The sequence below is a fragment of the Drosophila ficusphila genome, unplaced genomic scaffold (genome assembly GCF_018152265.1).
Source record: "Drosophila ficusphila isolate 14025-0441.05 unplaced genomic scaffold, ASM1815226v1 contig_436, whole genome shotgun sequence".
NCBI lineage: Eukaryota > Metazoa > Arthropoda > Insecta > Diptera > Drosophilidae > Drosophila > Drosophila ficusphila.
The window spans coordinates 1146872-1171108 of record NW_025064352.1 but is presented as its reverse complement, the minus strand read 5'-3'; the positions used below and the strand labels follow the sequence as shown (position 1 = coordinate 1171108).

Genomic DNA, 24237 nt, shown 5'->3' with positions numbered 1-24237 from the left:
TCTGCGCCAAAAGTAAGGCGCCACCCACCCATATGCAAAACTTATATTCGTCTATATATATGTGTGTACTATATGTATGCAGGGCGATACAGACACAATGCAAAGTAACCAATTTCGGAGTTGAATCGTTTAGTGAAATCACTTGAGGCGATTAAAATCAATCACAGACAATCATCACCAGGCAACTAGAGAGAGAGGACGACGTTTTTCTTGCCACTTTACGATTTTATTTAATTTGCACTCGAAGCCATGTCGAGAGCTCTCCTCCGCCTGGCCGGTGGGGAAAATTTGATTTTAAATTGGATTTGCCATCGATGAACGTGGGAGTTTGTTTGTGCCGGGCGGGGAATGCAAAAAAAAAAATGTTCGGGAAACTAACAAAGTCCATTTCCATGCTCCCTGCAAGCCACTTGCAGGTGTGAACCAAAGTGTTCGAGTGTTTGGTCGTAAAGAGCCACAGGTTATGTTTCTTCATCAGGGGAAACGAGAAAAATAATCACAACAAACCGCCAGCAATGCATATAAATAACATTTTGGCAAAGTGCAGATAAATATTTGCTCGACGCGTGGAAATCAGGGAAAATGAAACCAAACAACATTAAATAAATTAAACAATTTGGTTATTTTAGTTTACTGTACTAAAATTTACTTGACAGCTCCCTATCCATTAAGCCTAAAAAAGTCCAATGAGGTGGTTGCAAATTAAGAATTGAAAAAAAACCCGCCGGAAAATACAAAATTAACCATTGATGCAGTTTGTTAGCGTTGCGATCTTTTGCCTGAAATTATAATATCCTTTGAATACCATATTCTAACCCATCTCAAAATAATTACTTAACACTGACTTGAAAATGGCACTCCATCTTTCAATCTGTTATTCATTTATTCACTCACACATTCGTTTATTGAAGCTGCTGCGGTCCTTCTCGGCCAACTTCGTTTCAAAACTTTTGCCATATTTTACGCTGCCACAATAAATTTGTGAACGAGCACTCCCACTGCGAAAACTCCGTTCCGTGAACTTTGCATATTTTTTTGGCTCACTTTCCAGTTACAAAAGAAGCTCGAAAAGTCACATAGATTACATGATTTTTAATTATGGTTCGGCAGTAATATGTTTTACATATTAAGCCAAATGTGGCAGATTATATTTGTTTAATTGTGGTAAAGTAAATTATAAATCTTTAATTTGAGCAACAGGAACATGGAAATATTATATCAGAGCTTTTTGCCAGCTCTCTCTGGAAATGGCTATATAATTTGCCATTAATCTTTTCTAATTTATTGACACAGGCTGGGTTTGTATGTTTTGCTGGCTTACCGTAGAGTTATGCATAATTTATGCAAATTTCGCTAAATCAATTTTTAATTAAAATCCCACACAGATACTCCCGATACAAGAGCACACACACTTATGCAGGAATATATGCAGCTGGCTTGCCAAAACAAAATAATTGAAATGGCTGCACGAGGGGAATATATATGGCTGGCAAACAAATCAATATGTAGAGCCATCAATCTATCCAACTGTCCATTCAAGAATTTTAGCCATTTCATTCAACGGGCCCAGAGTGTCGGGCTAACGATAATTTTATTTGCATAGCACTAAACATAAAACTAATTTGTTGTCTCGATTTAAATGCCCCAACTGGCAAACACAAAACATCCCGAACATCTGTATAAATTTACGGATTCGGATTTCAATTGCCTGACGGCTCGGGTCAGAGAGCAATGCGAACCAAATTAGACAGCTGACAGGTCAACCGATAATTAATCTCAATTCAAGTGCATTATCTTAATGTGGACAGCACTAACAGTTGCAATTAAAAAAAAGCAACATTTCACTTTCATTTCAAGGCGATGCGAAAACATACACAAGCATTTCTCAGGTTAAGTGACAAGGTTATAATTTAAATTGAATCCAAGACAAATCGTGTTTCTGGCGCTTCAGAGAAACACCAAGTGAGCAAGGGTAATATTAAGCCGACATATGTTTTCCTTGCAATCACCCTATACATTTCAACATAAATTAGTAAGCCCTGCCATCGATTATTTAAGCTGTACTGCTGCAGGCTATCGAAAATCCCAATTATTGAAATTAATTAGCTGTAAAAAAGCTGTGCAATTATACAAAACATATGCGGTACATTCATCTTACAAAACCGACACGGAAAAACACATCTACTCAATTGTCATGACACTCTCCCTTTTTTTTCCTGAATATCTCACTCTATCTATTTCACTCTCTCGCCATTGCATTTCCGCCTGCACAGTGGCACTTCCGTTTCCGCCCGACGCTTCGTCGCTGCAATTATTGTAGTTTTTATTTAGTTGCAACTAAGCAATTTTCCACGCGCAATTTAATATGCCGCTTAATGGGCGAGCAAAGCACTTTCACTGCCATTTCGCTAGTCGCCGCTTCGGGCTGAATAAATCTCAATAAAATTGAATTAAGCTCGGCTGGCGCCTTATCGCCGAGGTCCCAGCAGCTTTTCGGGTCCCATGCTGGGCAATCGGCCATTGGCCATCGCCAGTCGAGTTCTGGGCCATGTCAATGGCAGTTATAATTAATTTGTGCGGAAATCAGATGCCTGTCGACAATGCAATCTCGGCGGAAAATTTGTTTTCAATTAATGGCAAATTGTCGAGCACGTTAAGCCGCTCAGTCGGCTCACTTCGGAATTGGCAGCTCAAAGGAAAAATTCCACAAAACAATATTCGCACAGCAATGTAAAAGTTAACCAACAAAAATCATGAAAGAGGTTTTCCAAGCCGATTGCTTTTCAACTTTTGCATAAATTACTTTCGATGGAGAAAGTAGTCGGCAGGAAATTGATAATTTCACCAACCCAGATCTCAGTAAAAATGGTTAAGCCACCTCAAAACTGCCATAAATCAATTGCTGGCTAATTTAAGCAATCTTCTTCAAAAATTCCAAAACACAGCATCCCCACACAGAAAAAAAATTTGATGATGGTTTTGATTTGATTGATTGGTTTTAGTAATTAAATTTATCATGTTCACAGGTAGTGTTTTCAAACAAAAAATGGGTTAGATATAAAATAAATAAATTTTTAAATCAATTAATTTAAAAATTCAGGAATGATTTATTACACATTTCATAAACTCTTGACAATTATCTTTTTCTTACCACGAAAACTAGATGATAATTAAATCTCAAATAGTCATAAAAATAGTTTTTTCTCTGTGCACAAAACTTCGTAGAAAAAGTTCACAGAATCACCATGTGAATCTCAGTCCAAAATGGCCTGGAAAATGGAAAATGTGCAAATGCAAACATGGAAAACATTGGGGACACAGGGACCAGGAGCGGGGGCATTCCGACAGGACATAAGTAAAATACTTAAGATAAGCAAAAGTGATGGGGCGAGTCTGTTTGTCTGTCTGTGTGGTCATAACCATAAGCAAGGACCCAAAACACACACGAGTACTCAAGGGCCCTATTATCGAAAGGGTTACGCAATTACATGATTTCCAGCACCATTCGGAAAGGGGGGTGTAGCGGGGTTACTAGGGGAGTTTTTGGAGGGGGCGAAGGGCTAACAAAACAAAGCCAGAGGACACTTCTGACCAGATTTTCAATGTGTTCGGCTCAGTTCGGTTGCTTACATAAATTGTTTACCAATCTGGTCGAAAATCGGAATTTCAAATTTTGCCTACGAAAATTTATGCGCACATTTATACAATTTACATGCGCACACACAGCGGCGATACAAGGATAGCAGTCGGGAAAAAAGGATATGCATCTACATTTCATTTCATTTGATTTTATTTCGCAGCAAAAAGGCAGCCCCGAAAAATAAAAGCCAACTAGCCAACCAGCCGTCCCCCAAGGCGTTATGTGGGTCCAAGTCCAAACCAAAAAAAGAAGGAATTTGCGGTACAGGCTCCCGTTTCCCCGGTGGGCGGATAGATGATAAGTATACCAGGACGAAAGATGTCCTGCCAATTTAAGCCGGGAATGTCCGGGTATTGCACCTGAAAGTCTGATTTAAATTGCAAAACTAAACAGCAATCAGCAGGGGACTCCGTGCTGGACTCTCGAGGACGTAAGCAAGTGATTTGGTCCTGCTACCGCTGCTTTTGCTGCTTCTGCTGCTCCTGCTGCTTGTCAACAGCGGCGCTGACGGCAGAGATTAAGATGCAAATTCAGGTAGGAAGGACAACATCAACATCCAGCTCGTAATGCCGCCCTGCCCCGAGGACAGTCTGGGAAAACACCTGTATCCCAAATCCTTGCCCCGGCCAATGCGCCCGCAAAGTGCAAAGTGAATATTCATGTTGCATGTCAGGACGTAATACAACATTTGTGCGACATGCAGGACGAACAAGGCGCAGGGCACCAGGCACAAGGCACCAGGCACAAGGATCTGGACCAGGTCCAGCACCTGTTCCACCGTCAGACAGCTGCTCACAGAGTGGACTTTGGGTTGCAGAAGCAGAACAGACAAAATTAGGCCGCAAATAGAAGCGAATCAGCACAAAATCTGACTTCGGAATTCTGTCAAATTAGTAAATATTACAACGAAGCCTTTTGAACGGAACGTACGATTCATAAAGGGTAAATCAAGCTGAAATCAATTTTTGTTTCAGGTAAAATATTAATTATTATACGTACTATTTTCCAATTTCTCTTTTTGTATTATGTTTAAATTTTGGGTCAGCAACTTAAAGGGTTGAGTGAAATAATTGAATTTATTGTGCATTCAGCAAATGGAATCATATTCTCTCATACTCCAGCTGTCTGAGGCTCAATGAAATCATCAGACAATCTAATCAAGCTAATTTCCGTTTTCACCTCATATCTCAGTCTTCAAAAGCTTTTCAGAAACGTGTCATGAAAAAGCAAAAATTCTATCCGAAGAGAGTCGGTCTTTCTTACCCAACAACATGTGAAAATTTGACAATTTCCTTTGAGGACCAGACGAGATATATTTTTCCAATTTCAATTTTGATTTGGTTTTTCTTTCTGTTTCACAAAAATCAATACCAAGTCAAGCAATTAAACAAGCAACAGGGCTGAAGGGAAATATTTCACAACATATTTCCTGCCAAATGGCCACTCATAATTGGCCAGATAAGGGTTGTCCGAGCTGGTTCCTGCTTTCCCTTTTGGGTATTTTGCAGGTGATTTAATTGGCAAAGAGCTGCTGGTAATTGAAAAATAAGATTGGATCAAATGGTCGGAAGCAAACTGCGACAGATTAATAAATAATGAAAGCTGAGCCCCAGGCTTCTTTTTTCCAACAACTGCGTCTAGAATGTGATGCTCTTAAGCCATGTGCATTAAATCATTTTCCACTTTTATGTAATCTCTTCATTGCAATTAATTTAAACGACATCTAAAAGACATTTTCGCCCAATCCCTCGGCCCCACCCCGTTGGTTTTCCACTTAACGTCAATGATTGCTGCTGCACTTTGGACCTGGGCTATCTGCATAAATGTTTTATCATCTCACACCGCCGAACAACAACATTTCGCCCGGAGACAAGGACGAGGAGCCCCAAACCGCCGGAGGTTGAGTGAACACAAGTCGGCGAGAAATGGCCAACTCGTGTCAACTGACTTTTAAGCCATATTTAATCCGGCTTGTAAGGGAAACGCGCACCAGTTACCCTGGCCGAGCGATTCTCCACAGGCAACAAAACAGCAAAAGTATAAATAACTAACAGTGAGTGCCAAGGAAAATAAATCAAGGCACTGGGGATACTCTGCTGTCAATATCTAAACACCTTTAGAACCTTTTTAAATATTTACACCTTAATTGAAGAAAAATATCAATTATATATAAGGGTAAAAGGTAATACAGTTTTAAATGCTTTAATTAGATGGCTGAAAAAAGTTTGATTTCAATTGGAACTTGTTTATACTTATATATATTTTATAGTTTAGTTAAGCAGCCAAAACAAAGTGTGTTATATAAACTGAGTAAAAAGTATCTTCTTGCTGCATACATTTTATGAAAAAGATTCTTATCACTTTCATGAATCCCATTTATGATGGATGCTTGGTCATTTGAATCTATTCCATTATACCCCTCAACTTCGAAGGAAAAAATACTATTACAAGCTGGCCATTCGAGCTGGACTTGAATAGCTGGATCTGCCTGGAGTGCCACCCTTTGTATTCGTATGTTTGTACACATAAAAACTGTTGCGACAATGTCAACATGCGAAGTTCTTCCTACCGCAAAGATGACAGATGACCACTTCATGAACCCATGCATTTTAATCCGCAGGCGGCAGCCCAGGCTCTTTTGGCCTGGCCGAAAAACAATGCAAGTGCGGCCCAAAAGGGCTGAACTCCCAGCGAATGCATCCGGTCAGGATTCTGGATTCGGTTGTGATCCTGGACGGCTGGTGCGGCCTGCTGGGTGGATAATGATGGAAGTGCACTCGGTAAATGCAAAATATATACTACATATTTTGCCATGTGCAAGTTAAATGTGCGACACATAAATAATTTCACTGCCATGGGCCGGGTTGAGCACCCGGTCAATGCATCAAGGATGCACTCACACACACTCACCCGGCCACTTGCACACACTCGCACAAACACACACATACACACACTCACAAACACACTCTCATTCATCTCTGCTGAAAGTCCCGTGGCATAAAGTTTTGCCTTGGTCACCGCCGACGAGAAACGGTCCCATGCATTACGTTTTAATTTTGCAAAAATTATTTAAATGCGAGTATAATGTAATGTAAATTTTCATACGGTAGGGGAATGGGCTTGCCCGTTCGGGAGGCGATATAAGTAGCTTTACATGGTTGCCGCTACTCAAATTAATGGATTTTTAATTGTCTCTTTCTCACTTACAGGCTTCATTCGCGAGTTCTTTTTGTTGCCCTCCCCTTTTTGTGTCCGTTGCAAATTACCTCAATGGATGGGAAAAAGGAAAAAGGCGTGCGGTAAAGAAAATCCCTTTTTTCTCGAAGCTGCTTTAAGGCTATGGAAAGTAAAATTTACAATGCGTATTCTCTGGCAATGGAAAACTTTTTAAGCGGGTTTAATAAAAGAAATGGGTCTGCATAATGCAAGAAAATGGTCGCCATAACGGGATAATCATGGATTGTTAAGACAACAAAAAGAGAAAGCATATTTTAAGATGTCTGTAGTAATTTATATTGCAGAGAACCGAATTATTACATTTTAATTCGAAAGAAAATTTATTATTTAGTTTTATATTATTTATTGAACTTAGAGAGATAAAATTGTAGTTTTAATCATTTTATTAAATGATTATCTACTGTAAATAATTTTACTTGATATACTGCATTTATTCAAGAGCTTTCGTTTCAACTATATTTTAAGCCCAACTTCTCCACGCATCACTCATTTATAAGAGGCACTAAAATATTACGCATACGCCAAGGATACAAGGCAAATTTATGGAAAGAACCACTCTCTCTTTCGCTCGAAAATCCATAAGCTTAACCAAGCTGTAGGCAAAATCCTGTGCAAATTTCCATGCGACTCGTTCAGCGGAATTGGTTGAGGAAAATTGCCGAACCTAAGCCGCCAGTGCAATAAAAATATCAACGGCAGCGGAAAAGCGTAGATATGCCGAAAAAACGGCAACGCCTCCCTATTATTGGCTGCTTCCTTGGCCTTTTCCTATTTTTTAATATTTTTATGTACTCGAGCAGCCGCAGCAACAGCAACAGCACAAACAAGCTACACTTTATGGCTTAAACTTTTTGCGTTGGCTTAAATAAATTTCCACTTAATAGATTCGTTACAATAAATGGTTGGCCAAAAAGGATGAGAGAGTGTTGCTCGGATGGCAGCCTGCTGTTTTCAGGGCTGTCTAGAAGCAGAAGAAGAAGCTGTGGCCCAGTGAGTATCCCCATTGAGTTTTATGGCATATTAAAAAGCAAGAGCGTGCAAAAAGCTCTCGAGTCCCAGTTCTGGGAATTCGGTTAACCCTTTTCTCCTTTCTGGCAGCAATTTGATTAGCGGCAATTGTGCCAAAATTATAAATGACAACATTTCAGCAGGCTTTAATTTAATCTGACGGCATTTCAGTTTTCAACCTTTCAGCAGCGCGAGTGCTTAAATCCAAACACACAAAAATTAATTTCATCATATTTTTCACTTTCTTAAAAACAACAACAGCGGCGGCAGGAAATCTCAATCGCCAGCCCTAGGAAGTCGCATCCTTGTTGGGTCTACGCTCCGTTGGCTTTTGTTTTGTATGGGGATACCCGGCAGGATAATATGCTGTTAATGTTATTCTCCCTCCTGCTCTGGATGCCAGGATGTTGTGGTCTGCTGGGCTGCCAGTCTGTATGTGTGTACCGCTCTTGCTGGAAGCGAAAAAAGGATTCGAGCAGCCGCAGTTAGCTGGAATTGTTGTCATTTATTATTCCTGTTGTTGCCGCACAAGACTGGCTTAGACTACGCTTTGGCAATAATTAGTAAAAGATATCAAAGCAAATGACTTTATCTGCTTACAAGCCTCCACACACAAGCGCCAACATCCACTGATATGCCCATATCCTCGTCCTTATACTCACACTCATACACTCATACACTCATATACTCATGCAGGCACAACAGCATCCAAGGACAATGGAGATGCTTTAATGTGTTGCTGACGACATTGCTTCGTGGCAAGAGGGAAGTGGCAATCCTGTGCGGATGCGCTTCACTGTTTTGTTTGATTCCTAAACACATTTTCCAGGGCATTAGAACTTTGACAAGGAGCTTGCAGGGCTCAAGAGGATTCGACTTCATCAAATCAAATTTTGAAACATTTTCTACGTATTACATTTTGTATAAAATGTTTTGTAATTGCTATCTCCTCATTCGATTTTCTTCGCTGAAATTAAAGTTACCTTTTTATTATCATATATTTCAAAATTTAATACATACATATATTTTATTTTTGACTTCAAAAATGTCGGTAGTCTCCCAAAACATCAATATTATTCAATAAGTCACTTTGTATGCGACAGTATCATTCAATTAATTGACTAATTAAGCTTCTTATAAGAACCCTGCCAAAATCCGAGAACATCCTTAATAATTCAATTCAAGCCATTAGGAAGTGTATAGATGCTTCGTTCCTTGGCATCCTGCCGACTTCCCTTTTAGGAATAACTTAAGTAAAATTTCCTCCTCCTTCCCAATTTTGCTACTCGGTTTTTGTTTAAAATTTCAACCGCACAGCACAGGCTTTTAAAATATGGCAGTCAACAGCTCTATGTGTGTCCGTGCTTATCCCTTACATCTTGAGCTTGTCTTAGCCATTTTGCCTGTTGGCCAGGATATGAAGTTGTCGTTGCTGCTGCCGTTGTCACTTGGAGCTTTGGATGCGTTTGGCAGAGCTAGGCTAATAATTTATAACTAGTTTATATTTTGGCAATTATTTCCTGCGTGAGCCCAAGAATATGAGGGATTCAAGATCACAAAAGGCGAAAGGAAGAAAGGAAGCGGCAGGGGGACATTTTACGTATGGCCATAATAAGCCTAATATGCGATATAAACCAAAAGTCAGGGCACGCAAATCAAAGCGGCGAACAAGGGGCCCAGGCGCCGCGATAAGAGAAGTTAATTCACGGATAACAATAAGCATGCTCTTGGGGAAGGCAGCCCCAACAACTTGTACATGCATTACAACAACTCATGAATATAAATTGCCGCCTCACTTTCTGGCCGAAAGGAGCCGCCAACTGTTCCCTGAGATTGTTCACAAAAGTTAAAGTCGCCGCGGGTGGTTGGCAATTATAACACACAGAAAAATGTATACATTTATATATATGTAAGTATATACAGTATTTATAAAAAAAAAAGCAGACGGAGCAGGTGAATCGGGATTTAAGGACCCCAGAAATGCCAGCATTTATTATTGTAGCTTAAGGCTGCGGCGAGGTCCCAGGGGCACTCATATATCAAATAATCTGAACTGAAGTTCAGTACGTTGAAGTTGAAATGCTCTTAGCAATTATAATACCTTTTTACGTACTCTATAAGTCACAAGTATTTCTTTGCGTTTTGTGTACAAGTTAGAAACAACATTTGACATTAGTAACACAAAAATATTGTTTTTTTTTTAAGTTACATATAACGTTTTCGGTTGTTTTTATTATATAAAAATATGGTTATAGGTAATTAAAAAAAATAACATAATTTGTATAATTTTTTTTTTTTTTTGGTTGGAAGCCCTTAGAAACAGTTCCAAATCAGGACTTAGCATAAAGGCCTCAATAAGTCCCCCAAATGCTGGCGAGCAAAACGCTGGTCAAGTCCCTTGCCGTGGCTAACTGTTAATCTAGCTGCGGGCGGTCAAGTCCCCCCAAAACCCCGGCACCCTAAAATGTCACTTGGAGCGTAGCAGCCTTGACTTTTTGTAGGTTATTGCGCATACGCCTCGTGCAACGCAACGTGTAATTTAAATGCAATTAAAATAATAATTTATCTTGCTCCGCGGGGCTTGTCAACCTGAGCGATGTTGAAGGTAGGAGGATCACACACGGTGGACCCTCCTAAGCCATCCCCACGGAAAAGTATAAATAAATACCAACGCGAGACATTTGGCGGTGATAAATGAGTTGAAGCTGACAACTCAAATGAAGGTATAAAAAAGGTGCTACTGGAATTTTTAAGTGAGTCGCTTGGGAGTGAGACTTGAAACCACATCATTTGTTTTAGGGTGCATTTAGCCAATGGCTGTGAAAGGAGTATTGTTTAGTAAAAAGAGGATAATTACTCAACCACAATTCAAAATAAATCAAAAAATTTTTTCTTTTGAACATAGTATTTAGATGTTTTCTAGAAATAATGTATATATTGTATGTGGTAAGCTTTTAAAGAATAAATGTACATATGCTATTCTTCACCTCAATCTATAAGAGAAATCCGAATAAAGTGTAACGAAAAACATAACAGCATTATACATATTAAATGCCTGCCATAAATGTTTTAATTAAATTATAAAAATAAATGTGGCACAATAAATCAAAAGCGGCGCTGAACCCAAAAACATTCACACGATGTCTCGCCTGTACCGTAATCAGAAAACAATAAACAAATAAAATAACAATTAATTGGATTTTTACTACCCTTTTTGTTATTGTCACCTCGCCACCGGACTGAAGCATTTAAATTTTCATAATAAAATGTAATTTATTGCATTTGCATAAACCGAGAGCGTGCGTGTGCGTGCAATTGAATCAACACCAAGCAGCAAAGTAGCCGAAGAACAAAAAGTTGAGAAAATAAAGAACAGGGGCGACAACACGACCACCCGACAGGCGGCAACAAAGCCGGAATCCTGGCAATAAAATGGCCAACACCAAACTGTTGGCAATAGCCAGCGGCTGCCACAATAAAAATCCCTTTTTGATTTATTCGCAGGCTGTCATATGGGCGAAGATCGAGTGGCATGAATGCGAATTAATCGCTTAATTGCTTTGCCAGCGGTACTAAAGGAATTTAAAACACGAGAGTTGATCAAGCAAATTAAGTGCGTGCCCAGATTAAGATATTCATAAAGAAGGTGGATTTTAAGAGCGAATACCACGGCGGGTGGAGTAATTTAATTGTGTGCACCGTGCATGAGGTGTCATAACGCAATTCGTAATGTAATTTTTTTAATTAGGCAGTTGACCCACTACCGCTGCCAGTGTTGTCAGAACAGTGTTTTTATAGCCAGATAAAAATGTTAAGATGTTTGGCTAGTTTCTTTATAATTTTCAGAAAATGCTTTTTTTAAAACCGAACTTAACAAGATAACATAAATACTATTTTTTTGCTTGAACAGATGCATTTATTTAACATAACATAGTAAGCCATAAAGTTTTAGTTTTTCTTTTGAACTCACTATATTTTTGTATCGAATCTTTATTTCTTTATAAATAACTTGCACTCTAGGGTTATTTTTTACAAACTTTCTGTTATCGACACCACTATTTGCCAGCAGTACTTCTCGCTAATGGCTAAACAAGCGCCATCTGTTACCCATCCCAGGACCCCTAAACCAGTGACATGGTTGTGCGTGGTTGCGTGGCACCCACTCTTTGGTGGTTGAGGTGCCGCCTACCCCTGTCTGTACCCCCTCCCCTTTCACCCCTGACCCGTCGTGACCCCCACCTGCCCCCCGGTGACTCATATAAAAACACTTGTGGCTGATGGGCGGCTGCTGAATGGCGAATAGTGCATCATGTCATCGCACGGCCAACGCAAATGCAATTTAAAGCAAACAATTTTTTGAAATGACCTACATCCTGGGCAGGACACAGCACACACACGCACCCAGATACGGACAAAAAGGGACCTGTTTTCACTGCACCGCACACAACATCATTAAAAATTAATTCACGCTCGATGTCCTGTGCCTGGTAAAAAATAAAGGGAGAGCAAGTGGAGTTAAGTGAAGTGCAGTCCGACAGTAACTGCACTCAAAATAAAACCAAAACCCTTTCAAAGGGTGTATTAATTTAATAATGATAAATAACATATGGAAAAAATATTGCTATAAAACATGTATAAAACTTACCAGAAATTGTGTGTTGCTCGCAAAATAAAATCAGAATATATTTTCCATTTATTTGATAAATTAAGGATATTGCAGTGCATGAAGGGGTAGCTCAGCTAAGCAACAACAGCAAATGAGTGCACACGTTTTGCGGTCGCAGTGCACTTTATAATGTTGTTCTGGTCCGGGAGCAGGATCCTCACCCGGACCAGGAGCAGGAGCCGGAGTCCTGGCCCATTTCGTTTTGGCCGCCGCCTGATGACTTAATGAGCATAATAAGCTCAGCACCGAAATTACCTTTTTAAATGAACATGATGCCGCCCGTCGACCACCCGAAACAGTCTAGTTCCAGGTGTGCGGAAACAATCTAACACCCACCCATAGACACATACAAACACAGACACAGGCAAGGATATGCCCACAGGACGAAAGGGACACACAGGTGGGGAGTGTGCCAAACAGGGATTAAAAGTGGCATAGACAAGCGGTTACATATTCAAATTAAGATTTTAATGTTCACACAAAAGGCGGCCATGCCAAAATAACCATTTTAAATGTATACATCTGTGGGTGGGTCCTGGCAAATGGAACCGCATCTGTATGTATGTGTGTGTGTGAGCTTTAAAGGATGCCAAAGAAATGCAAATGCAAATTAATTAGTTCGCTATTTGATTGAGTTACAGTTAAGTAGCTTACCGAAATCGTTTGTCCCGATAAGGTTTTTCGGAATGGATAATGGGCCTGTTAATGGCAAACGATAATAGCATTGGTTGGATATTACTCAATGCAAATTGATTTGTTACGGTTCCACCTCGCTTTATAAATAGAAAAGCCCCTAGCTTAAATTTGATTTAATTTAGAAAGAGGATAACTTTGATTCTGTGTAAAATGTATTAATGCCCCGCATATATTGAATAAATCTAATCCATATAATGAACCTTAATCAATACTTTTTTTTATTTCAAGGAATACATTTGTGTTTAGAGCTAATTTAAAAATATATTTCAGAATATTTTCTTTAAATCTTCTGAAAGGCAAGTCATCTTTGAAAGGCTTAGTGCTAAAATACTCCCAAAACTGAATTGCAAATAAGATTCGTCCATGCGTTGACCCAATAACCTTTAGGGAATTTATGGCCAGTCACATTGCGCATACGCCACGTCTACCACACACACTTTGCAGCACCATAATCAAATTAAAGCATAATTTTTTACGACGTCATAGTCATAAATATGAACGATGAGAAATTGTGCCCAAAACATGGATCGTAAAAGAACGACGGGGAAGAAGAAAATAGGGATGCAAGTCCTTGCAAGTGATTTTACATTTCCGCTAAGCGGATGGGCGAGAAATATAAAATTAAATGTATAAATCATTTCGGCGCTCGCTTTAAAATTGAATACGCATTCGTCAGCAATAAATCGCAGGGGCCAGAGGACACGCGGCTCCTGGAGTTAAGGAGCCCATCTCGAAGCCAGGATCTGTTTCTCTGTTTCGCATTCAGTCACATATGCGCTTTTGCGCCTTTGGGGAAATTGCTACACTTCGTTTCATATTTCATGTGGCTTCGGTTTTTGCGTTTTGGCTTCCGCTTCTGTTTGTGGACGCACACTTTTCCCCATGAGTTATTATTGGCAAACGCGGATCCCCCGAAGAGCCAGCGGAATTGGAATTGTTTGCAGCTGATTTGCATATTGAATGCAATAGAAAGGCTGCCTAATTTATGGTTCGCAGCTGGCATGGCTTACTTTTTGGCTGAGCGCAATTAGCAGACACTTGGTGGCCATTAAAACGAGGTATACTTTTGCGGGGAATGTCAGGTAAAGTCAGTTTACGGATCTTGTGAAATTTGTTAGCGTCAATGAGTCAGTTTAATAGCTGGTTATTCCCTATTAAATGTACCATACATTTTCATTAATGGGGACTTCCTAAAAATATTGTCAATGATTGGTTTAATGAGTACCTATCTAACTATCCATACCAAACAATTTTTTATTAAAAAAGTTAAATAAATAATTTAACAAATTAAAGATTTATCGCCGTTGATCATAAAGAAACAAGCTGATAACTCTGATTTGTATTTAACTTTCAGTAAAGACTTTAATCAAACCAATTACAACCTGTAAATATTTTTATTATTGGCTCTTACTTCTGATAATACTGACAGGAACAACTAAAATTAACTGATAAGATATAATATAGCAGCGGGTTTTCAACTTGGGTGATTGCTCATCGTCAAGCTAAAGTAAATAAAAAAGTTAATTTCCTGAATGGCTTCAAAAATGTAATTCATAACATTGGTATTATTGTTACTGCTTTTTTTTATAACCTCATTGAAATACTTTCCCACAAGCTTTTAATTAGGTTTTTAATCTTTTGATAATCTCAAACAATCTTAAGGACTTCTAATCGACAATTGAAACTGAAATCACCCTTATTTATGACCAATATTTGATAATTTGCATTAGCTCACACTTTGTTTCGACATAATCTGTTAAGAACTAATTAAAATATTCTACAAGCAGAGATTGGCAAAAGGTAATTAATATTTGATGATTTTATTTTTTTATGGCACTAACATATATATACCCATTTCTATTTAATTTCTTGGGAAAACCCCTATGTTACCATTTTCTAACTAAACAGACACCATCTGCCTAAAACTGCATCGATCAGCCATCTTGTGCCTTTTCCAATTTAATTTTGCCATGTAAAATTTGTTCGGAATATTTGTAGCTGCTCCTTGGTGTATGGTAATTTTACCCAAACATGCTCGCACACCGCTGCTGAGGTCCTTTCTTAATTTCGGATGAAACAATGCGCAAAGGAAGACATTTGCAGGAGGCTCGGGGTAGGGAATTGCACGGCTGAGGGCAAACCGTGTCGTCGAAACGAACGGGAATCGAATTTATGGTCTAACAAGCGCTGTCAAAATGTGAGAATTGAGTGCCTGCTCGGAGGTCCTGGCACTCCCAGGTCATTCGTACTGGCTTTCGTTCCCCAGGCCCAGATGCTCCCCAGACATTTGCATCTCGCATATAAATCGCATTAGCAGCACGCAATTACTAGACCTCGACACATGGGCACACGAACTGCGGTTCAGGCTTCTGAATTTGCCAACTGATAGTTCCTGCCCCGCCTGAATTTGGTGCTCCCCCGATAAGAAATTATCGGAGACAATGTCATAAAGGTGTATGGCTTTAATTTACGCTTGTTTTATAAATAGTTCAGACCGCAATGACAATGACAGCGTAGATCAATAAAACCGATCTAATCACGTCAGTCGACGACTGAGGAATACATAAGTGTATATTATATCACAATTAACTAGGCACTAAGTGCACAGTAGCCCGATTCAGAACTACAGCTGAATGGGGCACTTGTACATAATGTTGATCTTATCGATATCCTTGGAGCTTAAGCCCACCCGCTGTCCAATTTCAGCGGTGGAATCCAGTGGCACTATCGTATCCTCGCCATTAATGGAAAAGGCTCCGGGTCGATAGTGCAGACAACTTTCGTAATCATAGCCAACTTCAAAGTCTGTGACCACTGTGTCGGCATATTTCTGGAAATTAAACTCCTTGCCGGGCACAATGTTGTCGTAGATCACGTTGATGTAACCATCCCGAATGGACGAGCTCTGCTGGTGATAGAATCCCAAGGCATGCATGAACTCATGCAGGACGGTTCCCGGTCGGAAGCAGCCTTCGCCCAGCGGGTAAATCTCCAGATTCATTTCCTGGGGCTTTCCCTGGTAACCCACTGCTGTGTAGCAGCCACCCGAGTTGGCCGTAATTGTCAAGTAGGCGGTATCCTCGTCGGTGGCCTCCCTGAACTGCAGACAGGTGTTCTGCTCCAAGGTATCGATGCCATTTTGGATGGCTCTTTTGTGCGCCGCATCGAAGTCATCTGATATCCTGTAGACCACAACGTTGTTTGGCCATCGCCTCTCCGTGTTGATGAGGCCATTTCTGGCCTTGGGTCCGTGCTCCAGATTACTTTGCTGCTCCTCCGTGAGCATCATATCTCCCTCCACGAAGCCAGCTGCCTCCTCCGGATCGTAGACTCCAGCTGGCAGGGGTTTGCCACTATTGAGCACCACTTGCAGCACCAGAAGATATACTATTCCGAGTCGCGACATCTTGCCAGGTGGGTTCCTCGAACTAGACTAACAAACTGGACAGGGAGCATGGCAACCTAAATATAAAACACACGCACGAAGGCTGGCCATACAACTCAGATTAGATACAAACGGGCAAAAACCTATTTCGCAAATTGATAATGACAATCGGAACGTCCAATGGGATCAAGGTTTATAGCATGTCACCCTTCAATGAGGCGCCCGGGTGGAAACCTTCCATTAGTCATGTAAGTTTACGATAAATATCTCTGACATACGTCACAATTTGTCTCTTGGATTGCCGCAATTAATCGTGACTGATAGTGATTTAAATGTAGAAACCCGAAAATCAAGTGCCGCAGTGATTAAATTCTGAAGTACCGACCCACAAATATCAAATTAAAACCTTTGCTTCCTAAAAATGAGTAATTCCTCCAAAACTGTCAATTGATAACTGATTATTGCCTAGCAATCAAGACACGCGTAATCGCTTCGAAAAATACAAGTGTTCGTTTGGTTGTCTATTAGGTGTTTGAATTTGCCCTTATCGCTTCACATGGCTTGGTTCTCCAATCCAACACTACGAGATAGGGTTTTCAAGGCGTTAAACATTTTAGTTTTCGTGGTAAGAAGTTTACTAAGGAGAGAGGCGATATAGGAGAATTAAAAGCTATCATGTTTTAAAAGTACCAAATTCTACACTGAGGTAAAAACGAAATAAATGTACCAAACTGATATTTTGAATTGAAATTCGGAAACATATTTGGTGTAATATTATATTTCACATTGTTTGATGCGAAAGCTTTGTATTCAAAAACAAATTCATCTTTATAAGTTTTTAATTAACTAAGATTTTTTTGGTTATAAAATCTGCATTTGAAATAAAATCCTAAACATAGCCGGGACACTTGTACATTTTGTTAAGCTTTCGAATGTCCTTTGCACTCATTCCCCATCGCTGCCCCATGTTTGAGGCTCCATCCTTGAGTGCCACAATCGTAGGCTTACCATTTTTTGAAAACGCTGTGGGAACATAGTGCATTACACTATCATAGTCGTAGGACTCGCCAAAACTATGCCACTTGGTGGTAGTGTCATTATTAATGAAATTAATTTTGAACTCGGGTATAATGTTCTCCCATTGAATGCTGATGTACTCGTCTCTGTCTTGGGCCACATGCTGATGTTCGAATCCGAGGGCGTGGAGCAACTCGTGAAGTATGGAGCCGATGCGAAAGCATCCAAAGCCAAGAGGATAATGCCCAAGGTTCACCACATAGGAATTATTGCGAAAGCCCACAAAGATGGCATGGCATCCGACGGCTTTCGATGTAATGAGGATTGACTTTTTGCGCTCTTCTTCGGTGGACTTCTTGAAAAAAACACACGAGTTTTCCTCAATAATAGAAAAAGCCCGTAGAATTTCCGCATAATGCCTGACGCCTTTGAATTTTATATAACGTCACTGTTCTTTTCATTCAGACTGCATACGTACCAAATGCATTTTCCTCAATATGGTAGTAAACCACGCCATTTGGCCAGTTACGCTGCGGGTTAGCAATTCCGTTACGGGAACGAATTGGCTCTACGATGTCACCTTGGAAATAGCCTCCAATGAGTTCCGGATCCTGCAAAAGGACGCTTGAAACTTCCTTGGCGAGTAACGAAATTAGAGCCACAATCAGTTTAAACATTGTAAGTGCAAAAAGCAAATTGAACTGAACGAAAGTAAAAGTCATAATTTTATACTCATTCCATGCCTGACTTAATATAGCATGACTAATGCTAAAAGGTGGGTACTTTTAATACAATACAATACGAACCTTATTTTAGGGCTTCGTGGATTTAAATGAAATAAATCTTAAAAAATGTAAGATTTATTTAAATTTTTTCTGAAGGTGATTTTTAAATATCTATGGCGTATGAAACTTACCGTGAAGAATGCTGAAATGTTTTAAAAACGACGAGAATTTCGATTTTATGAAACATAATCCAAAACTCCTGCATACTATCAAACAAAACCAAAGCTTTTGCATACTTTTGGGGTTCAATTTATTAAATTAATAGAATATTAAATAATCTCTAAGAACAATTTACCATATTTATGAGTATTGTGGCATTTTACCCTTGAATCGGGCACTTGTACATGACATTCAGTTTGTTAATATCAGACTGGGTGAGTTGCAATCGCTGACCCATTAGTTTTTCGGCTCCTTCCTGCAAGGGCACAATGGTCATCTCTCCGTTCTTCGAGAATGCATTTGCCTTGTAGTGCATCACACTGGAGTAGTCATAGGGTTCGCCGTAGTTCTCCACAGTTTTGTTATTGAACTTTCTGAAGGCATTCTCCCTTCCCTCCGTGATGTTCTCCTCGGCGATAGCGACGTACTCATCCCGATCCCACGTGCTGTGCTGGTGATAGAAGCCCAATGCGTGAAGAAACTCGTGGACAATTGTTCCCAGCCGGTAGCATCCATTATTCAGAGCAAAAGTCTGCAGGTTCAACGGTTGCGACCGATTACGGAAGCCCATGCCTCCATGGTAACAACCGCCCGGGAATCCCGTGACATTGACAAAGTATTGCTGATCGGTGGTGGCCTCTTTGAAAACAATGCAAGAACTTCGCTCGATGATGCGAATAGCGCGAATAATGTGATTGCGGTGCTTGGTGTCTAAAAAGGAAATAAAATAAATTTAAAATTTTAAAAATTAAATATTCAGATTTGGAATATTTCAATAGAAAATCAATTGAATCTGACGAGAAAAGTTACCTATGTCTGGGCTAATGTAGTAAGATTTTTTAGACATGTAGCATGCTTTCGATAAGGTGTGGCATAATGGCCATACTATGGACTTTTAAGATCACACCTTGATGGACGTGAGTTTAAGGTCAAAGTTAGAGACACATACTCTGATAATTTTCGAATAAATATTATATATTATCTTAGGACTTCTTTGCTTTTATTAAAATAAATCTTTAAAAATGTAAGATTTATTTAAATTATTAAATGTATATGGCGTTTGGCGTATTACCATGAGGTATGCTGAATATTTTTGAAAACCGTGAAAATTTTGATTTTATAAAACCAAATCCAAAACTCCTGCATACTTCAAGGTGTAGCTATCAATACAAAACCAAAGCTTTTGCATACTTTTAGGGTTCAATTTATTAACCGAAATTCGGATTTATTCTCTAAGAACAATTTACCATATTTATGAGTTTTGTGGCATTTTACACTTGAATCGGGCACTTGTACATTAAATTCAGTTTGTTGCTTTTGTCTTGTAGTGCATCACGCTGGGGTAGTCATACAGTCAACGCAGACTTTATAGACATGCAGCCAGCTTTCGATAAGGTGTGGCATGATGGCCATACTATGGACTTTTAAGATCACACCTTGATGGACGTGAGTCATTATCTGGTAGCTCCTTCCAAAGCAATAAGTACTATGCAGATGACATGGCAGTCACCTATAATTCCATATGTCGCTGAGAATCTTGAAATAGTATAAAAAATTTTTAACATTCTTAAACAGTGGAACATGAAAATCAATCCCTTGAAAACAACGAACCGTTGCTTCACTCTGAAGAGGCTAATAATGAACACCCCCGAAATCCAGGTAGAGGAAGTCCCTCTAAAGAAGCCGTTGCATGCCAAATATCTTGGAATTGCATTGGACAAGCGCTTAACCTTTGGGCCACATCTAAAAGCAACAGTTAAAAAATATAACCTAAGGATCCAGTAACTGCGTTGGCCTATACTTTATAAATAAATAATAAATTAAAAATTATTTTATGAAGGTGCATTTTAAATAATTATGGTGTATGGAACTTAACATGAGGTGCAGTGATGCCAATTTGACCTTTTTCCGCACAGATCTGTCCTGTTTTTATCCGGTCATCTGTCCTTTTTTAAAATCTAATATTAATTATTTTTTTTCTTAAATAGTTGCTTTCGCGCTCCAATTTAAATTTATTATCAGCTGTAAAATATGAAACAGGTGGCAACTTTTCGTCTGCATACTTATATCGACATACTTATAACGACAGAATTCATCGAAAAACAACTCTTTTACGGTTTACTTGCACTCTCTCTTTCGGCACTGATCGCGAAATTTCAATATTTGTATTTATAAATTCAAAATGCCAAAAGAAATGTATAAGCAAAAGTTTCGGGATGTCTGGCTACTGCAGCCCGATTTTAAAGACTAGATTAGCCGATATACATAGTTCGGATATTAACAAGGCTTATTGCAAATACTGCAAATGCAATATTTACTGTAAAATTGACCAAATAAGAGCGCACATGACGACAAAAAACATGTGCAAAATACATCAAGTTTAGTGAAACAAAGTAAAATTAGTTTCGAGCCGGTCAAATCTTCAGAAACTTTTCGATAGCTGCGATAGCTATTAATTCATGTAGATGTATTCTTTCTTCAGATTCGGATTGCGTCGCCATAAATTATGTTGTTAAATTATAACTTGCCTAAAAGTAAGGACAGCAATAATGACGAAGGAAAAATAATCGAAGATGACTTAAAACTATTATCTTAATAATAAAAAATTAAATTACTGTAAACAAACTTTTTGTCCTTTTTTCTATCCTTTTATAATATTTTCATCCTGTTTTTCCTGTTTTTTTTTTCTCTATATATATAGTTATCACAACAAAACCAATGCTTTTGCATACTTTTTGTATTTCAATTTATTACCCGAAATTATAAAATATTTATGAAATTTGTGCCATTTTACACTTGCTTCGGGCACTTGTACATGACATTCAGTTTGTTAATATCAGACTGGGTGAGTTGCAATCGCTGACCCATTAGTTCTTCGGCTCCTTCCTGCAGGGGCACAATAGTCATCTCTCCGTTCTTGGAGAACGCATACGCCGTGTAGTGCATCACGCTGGAGTAGTCATAGGGTTCGCCGTAGTCCTCCACAGTTTCGTTGTCGTACTTGTTGAAGTTGTGCTCCATTCCCTCTGTGATGTTCTCCTCGGCGATTGTGACGTACTCATCCCGATCCCACGTGCTCTGCTGGTGATAGAAGCCTAATGCGTGGAGAAACTCGTGGACAATGGATCCCAGGCGGTAACAACCAGAGTCCAGAGCATAAGTCTGCAGGTTCAACTGTTGGGACCGATTACGGAAGCCCACGGATGAGTAACAACCTTCCGGGAATCCCGTGACATTGACAAAGTATTGCTGATCGGTGGTGGCCTCTTTGAAAACAATGCAAGAACTTCGCTCGATGATGCGAATAGCGCGAATAATGTGATTGCGGTGCTCGGTGTCTAAAAAAGAAGTAAAATAAAATAAAAATAAATTTATACAAATTGTTCAGATGTGAAAGATTTCAATAGATAACAATTAAATCGCTCGGTTATGTTCAAATTTATAAAAAAAAATAAAAAAAATTACCTATGTCTGGGCTAATGTAGTAATACACCGTGCGATCGGGCCATCTGTACACTTCGTTGATAAGTCCATTCCTTCCTTGTGGATCGAGCACTATATCTCCCTCGAAATAGCCAGCTGTCAGCTCCGGATCCGTTTCAATCCTCTGCTGATTGGCAGGAGCAGCCAAGCAGGAGTTGACCAGGAAAATAACTGCTAAAATCAAGGCCCAGGTCCTCATGTTGATCGATCCACGCTCGGCAGCTAACTGTTTAGATCGCCAATTATAAAGTGACAAAGCGGTCTACCTGGCCATTGGATAATTTATGGTATTTGCCGGCGTTAAGCCTTTATGGCCAGCTAAATTGACCAACGGTCGCCACTAAGATGCTATCTAATCGGTTTGGGTTTGCCTGCATCATATACGTAATCTTATTTCAAGGTAGTTTCAACTAGCATTCCAGGTTTTCCCGCGGCAACTGTGATTAGATCGAAAGTTATTTTATAATAAAGCAAAAATGATTTGCAATTGTTTCGGGCCTTTGTAAAAATTACAATATTCAATTTTAATCTTAAGTAGCACTGAATAAAACACATTTACTTTATCTTCATTAATTTCGATTTATTCTTGCGTCATCGTTCTCCCCAAAAAGTCTTTCACCTTTACTTTTTATCCAAAAATAACAATGCCCAACCATTTCCTCTCCCATTGCGTCACTTTATTTTGCAACACCCCCGAAATAAGGAAATCCACTGCCAAAATTCATCTGAAAGCATATGACAACGACGAACCATTGCCTAATTGCATGTGTCAACACAATAAACAGATTACATTTTTCGCGAGAAAAGATGACAATAGCTTAACGAAATTTATCTTCATTATGTTGCAAAAGCCGGTTGAAATTTGTGAATGAAGGTGCGATAAAAAATGTTTATTACTAAACAGTGGGGCATTTGTACATGGCGTTTAGCTTTTTGATATCAGTTTCACTCAGCTGTAGTCGTTGGCCGATAACATCTTCCTGTCCCTCCTCCAAAGCCACGATTGTCCTCTCTCCATTCTTGGAAAACGCATAAGGACCATAATGCATAACACTACCATAGTCGTATTTCTCTCCAAAATCGTTAACTGTTTCCTCGGTGTATTTATCAAAATTGAACTCCATGCCTTCGGTGATGTTCTCCTCCACAATTTGGACATATTCATCCCGGTCGGCGGCACTCTGCTGATGGAAAAAGCCAAGGGCATGCAAAAATTCATGAACAATAGTGTAGAGTCGGAAGCAACCAACTCCTATTTCATTATTCTGCAGGTTGAGTTGCTGAACACGATTTAGGTAACCAATATAGGAGAAACAACCGCCATCCTCGGAGGTCACATTTACATAATACTCTTGATCGGTGGTGGCTTCCTTAAAGGTCAGACATGAAATTGATTCGAGCTCGTGAATTGCGCTAACAATATGGTTTCTGTGCTCGACGTCTGTAGAGATAGAAAATAAATTAATATAAAATAATATTTTGAACAATTATGGCAGAACTAAAGAGAACTTACCAATATAACTATTGATGTGATAGTAAACAACGCGGTTGGGCCAGCGATATGTCTCATTGCGCCAAATATTTCTTAAAGATCCACTGGGAACCATGTCACCCTCAATATAACCAGCTGTCAGCTCCGGATCGGTTTCAATCCGCTCAGCTGGGGCTGCAAAAGCGCCGCTGATCAGGACCAAAACCAGAGGTAACGCACTATAATAGTTCATGTTGGTTGCTTAACGCTTTAGTTAATACTGTCTGGACAATTAAGCACACGAGCGTTCTATAAGTCCGCTATTACACTTAATCTTTATAATTTATGTTATCTAAATTAGTAGGTACCGATGTCAACTTGAACCTAATCAATGGGTCAGTCTGAAAAATCGGTGGCAAACTGTTATTTCTTATCTGTAGTGAATTGTTAAACAAAAGTTTTTGTTGTTAGCATATTTTTGGCATGGTAAAAAAAAAAATAAATAAGTTTTTAATTTGCTGGAAATTAAATATTTTTCATTTCAATGATTTTAATAATTGATCATTTATAATTTATTTTGTTTTTTTTTTTTCAAAGGATTACATAATATTTTACTGCTTGCAGCATGAGGACTTTTTTGATAACACCAAATAAATAAAAGCAAGAAGCAAATATAGGCAATTGTTAGCC

General features: G+C 39.2%; 5 protein-coding genes across 5 annotated transcripts; all 5 read right to left on the bottom strand.

Moving 5' to 3' along the window:
* Positions 1–15694: 15694 nt before the first annotated feature.
* On the bottom strand, positions 15695–16667 carry LOC108094528 (seminal metalloprotease 1). The gene has a single exon (XM_017195129.2). The coding sequence runs from the start codon at positions 16651–16653 to the stop codon at positions 15871–15873; it is 783 nt and encodes a 260-aa protein (XP_017050618.1). The 5' UTR covers positions 16654–16667; the 3' UTR covers positions 15695–15870.
* Positions 16668–17392: 725 nt separating this feature from the next.
* On the bottom strand, positions 17393–18332 carry LOC108094530 (seminal metalloprotease 1). The gene is made up of 2 exons (XM_017195132.2): positions 18128–18332; positions 17393–18075 (listed from the first exon to the last, which is right to left on the bottom strand). The coding sequence occupies exons 1-2, from the start codon at positions 18324–18326 to the stop codon at positions 17522–17524; spliced, it is 753 nt and encodes a 250-aa protein (XP_017050621.2). The 5' UTR covers positions 18327–18332; the 3' UTR covers positions 17393–17521.
* A 421-nt stretch (positions 18333–18753) lies between these two features.
* On the bottom strand, positions 18754–19440 carry LOC108094526 (seminal metalloprotease 1-like). Its single transcript, XM_017195127.1, has 2 exons — positions 19404–19440; positions 18754–19304 (listed from the first exon to the last, which is right to left on the bottom strand). Exons 1-2 carry the CDS (start codon positions 19438–19440, stop codon positions 18754–18756), a joined length of 588 nt encoding a protein of 195 aa, XP_017050616.1.
* Positions 19441–21315: 1875 nt separating this feature from the next.
* LOC108094529 (seminal metalloprotease 1-like) lies at positions 21316–22284 on the bottom strand. Its single transcript, XM_017195131.2, has 2 exons — positions 22059–22284; positions 21316–21931 (listed from the first exon to the last, which is right to left on the bottom strand). The coding sequence occupies exons 1-2, from the start codon at positions 22273–22275 to the stop codon at positions 21384–21386; spliced, it is 765 nt and encodes a 254-aa protein (XP_017050620.1). The 5' UTR covers positions 22276–22284; the 3' UTR covers positions 21316–21383.
* A 661-nt stretch (positions 22285–22945) lies between these two features.
* LOC108094527 (seminal metalloprotease 1) lies at positions 22946–23809 on the bottom strand. The gene is made up of 2 exons (XM_017195128.2): positions 23590–23809; positions 22946–23517 (listed from the first exon to the last, which is right to left on the bottom strand). The coding sequence occupies exons 1-2, from the start codon at positions 23798–23800 to the stop codon at positions 22973–22975; spliced, it is 756 nt and encodes a 251-aa protein (XP_017050617.1). The 5' UTR covers positions 23801–23809; the 3' UTR covers positions 22946–22972.
* Positions 23810–24237: the final 428 nt, after the last annotated feature.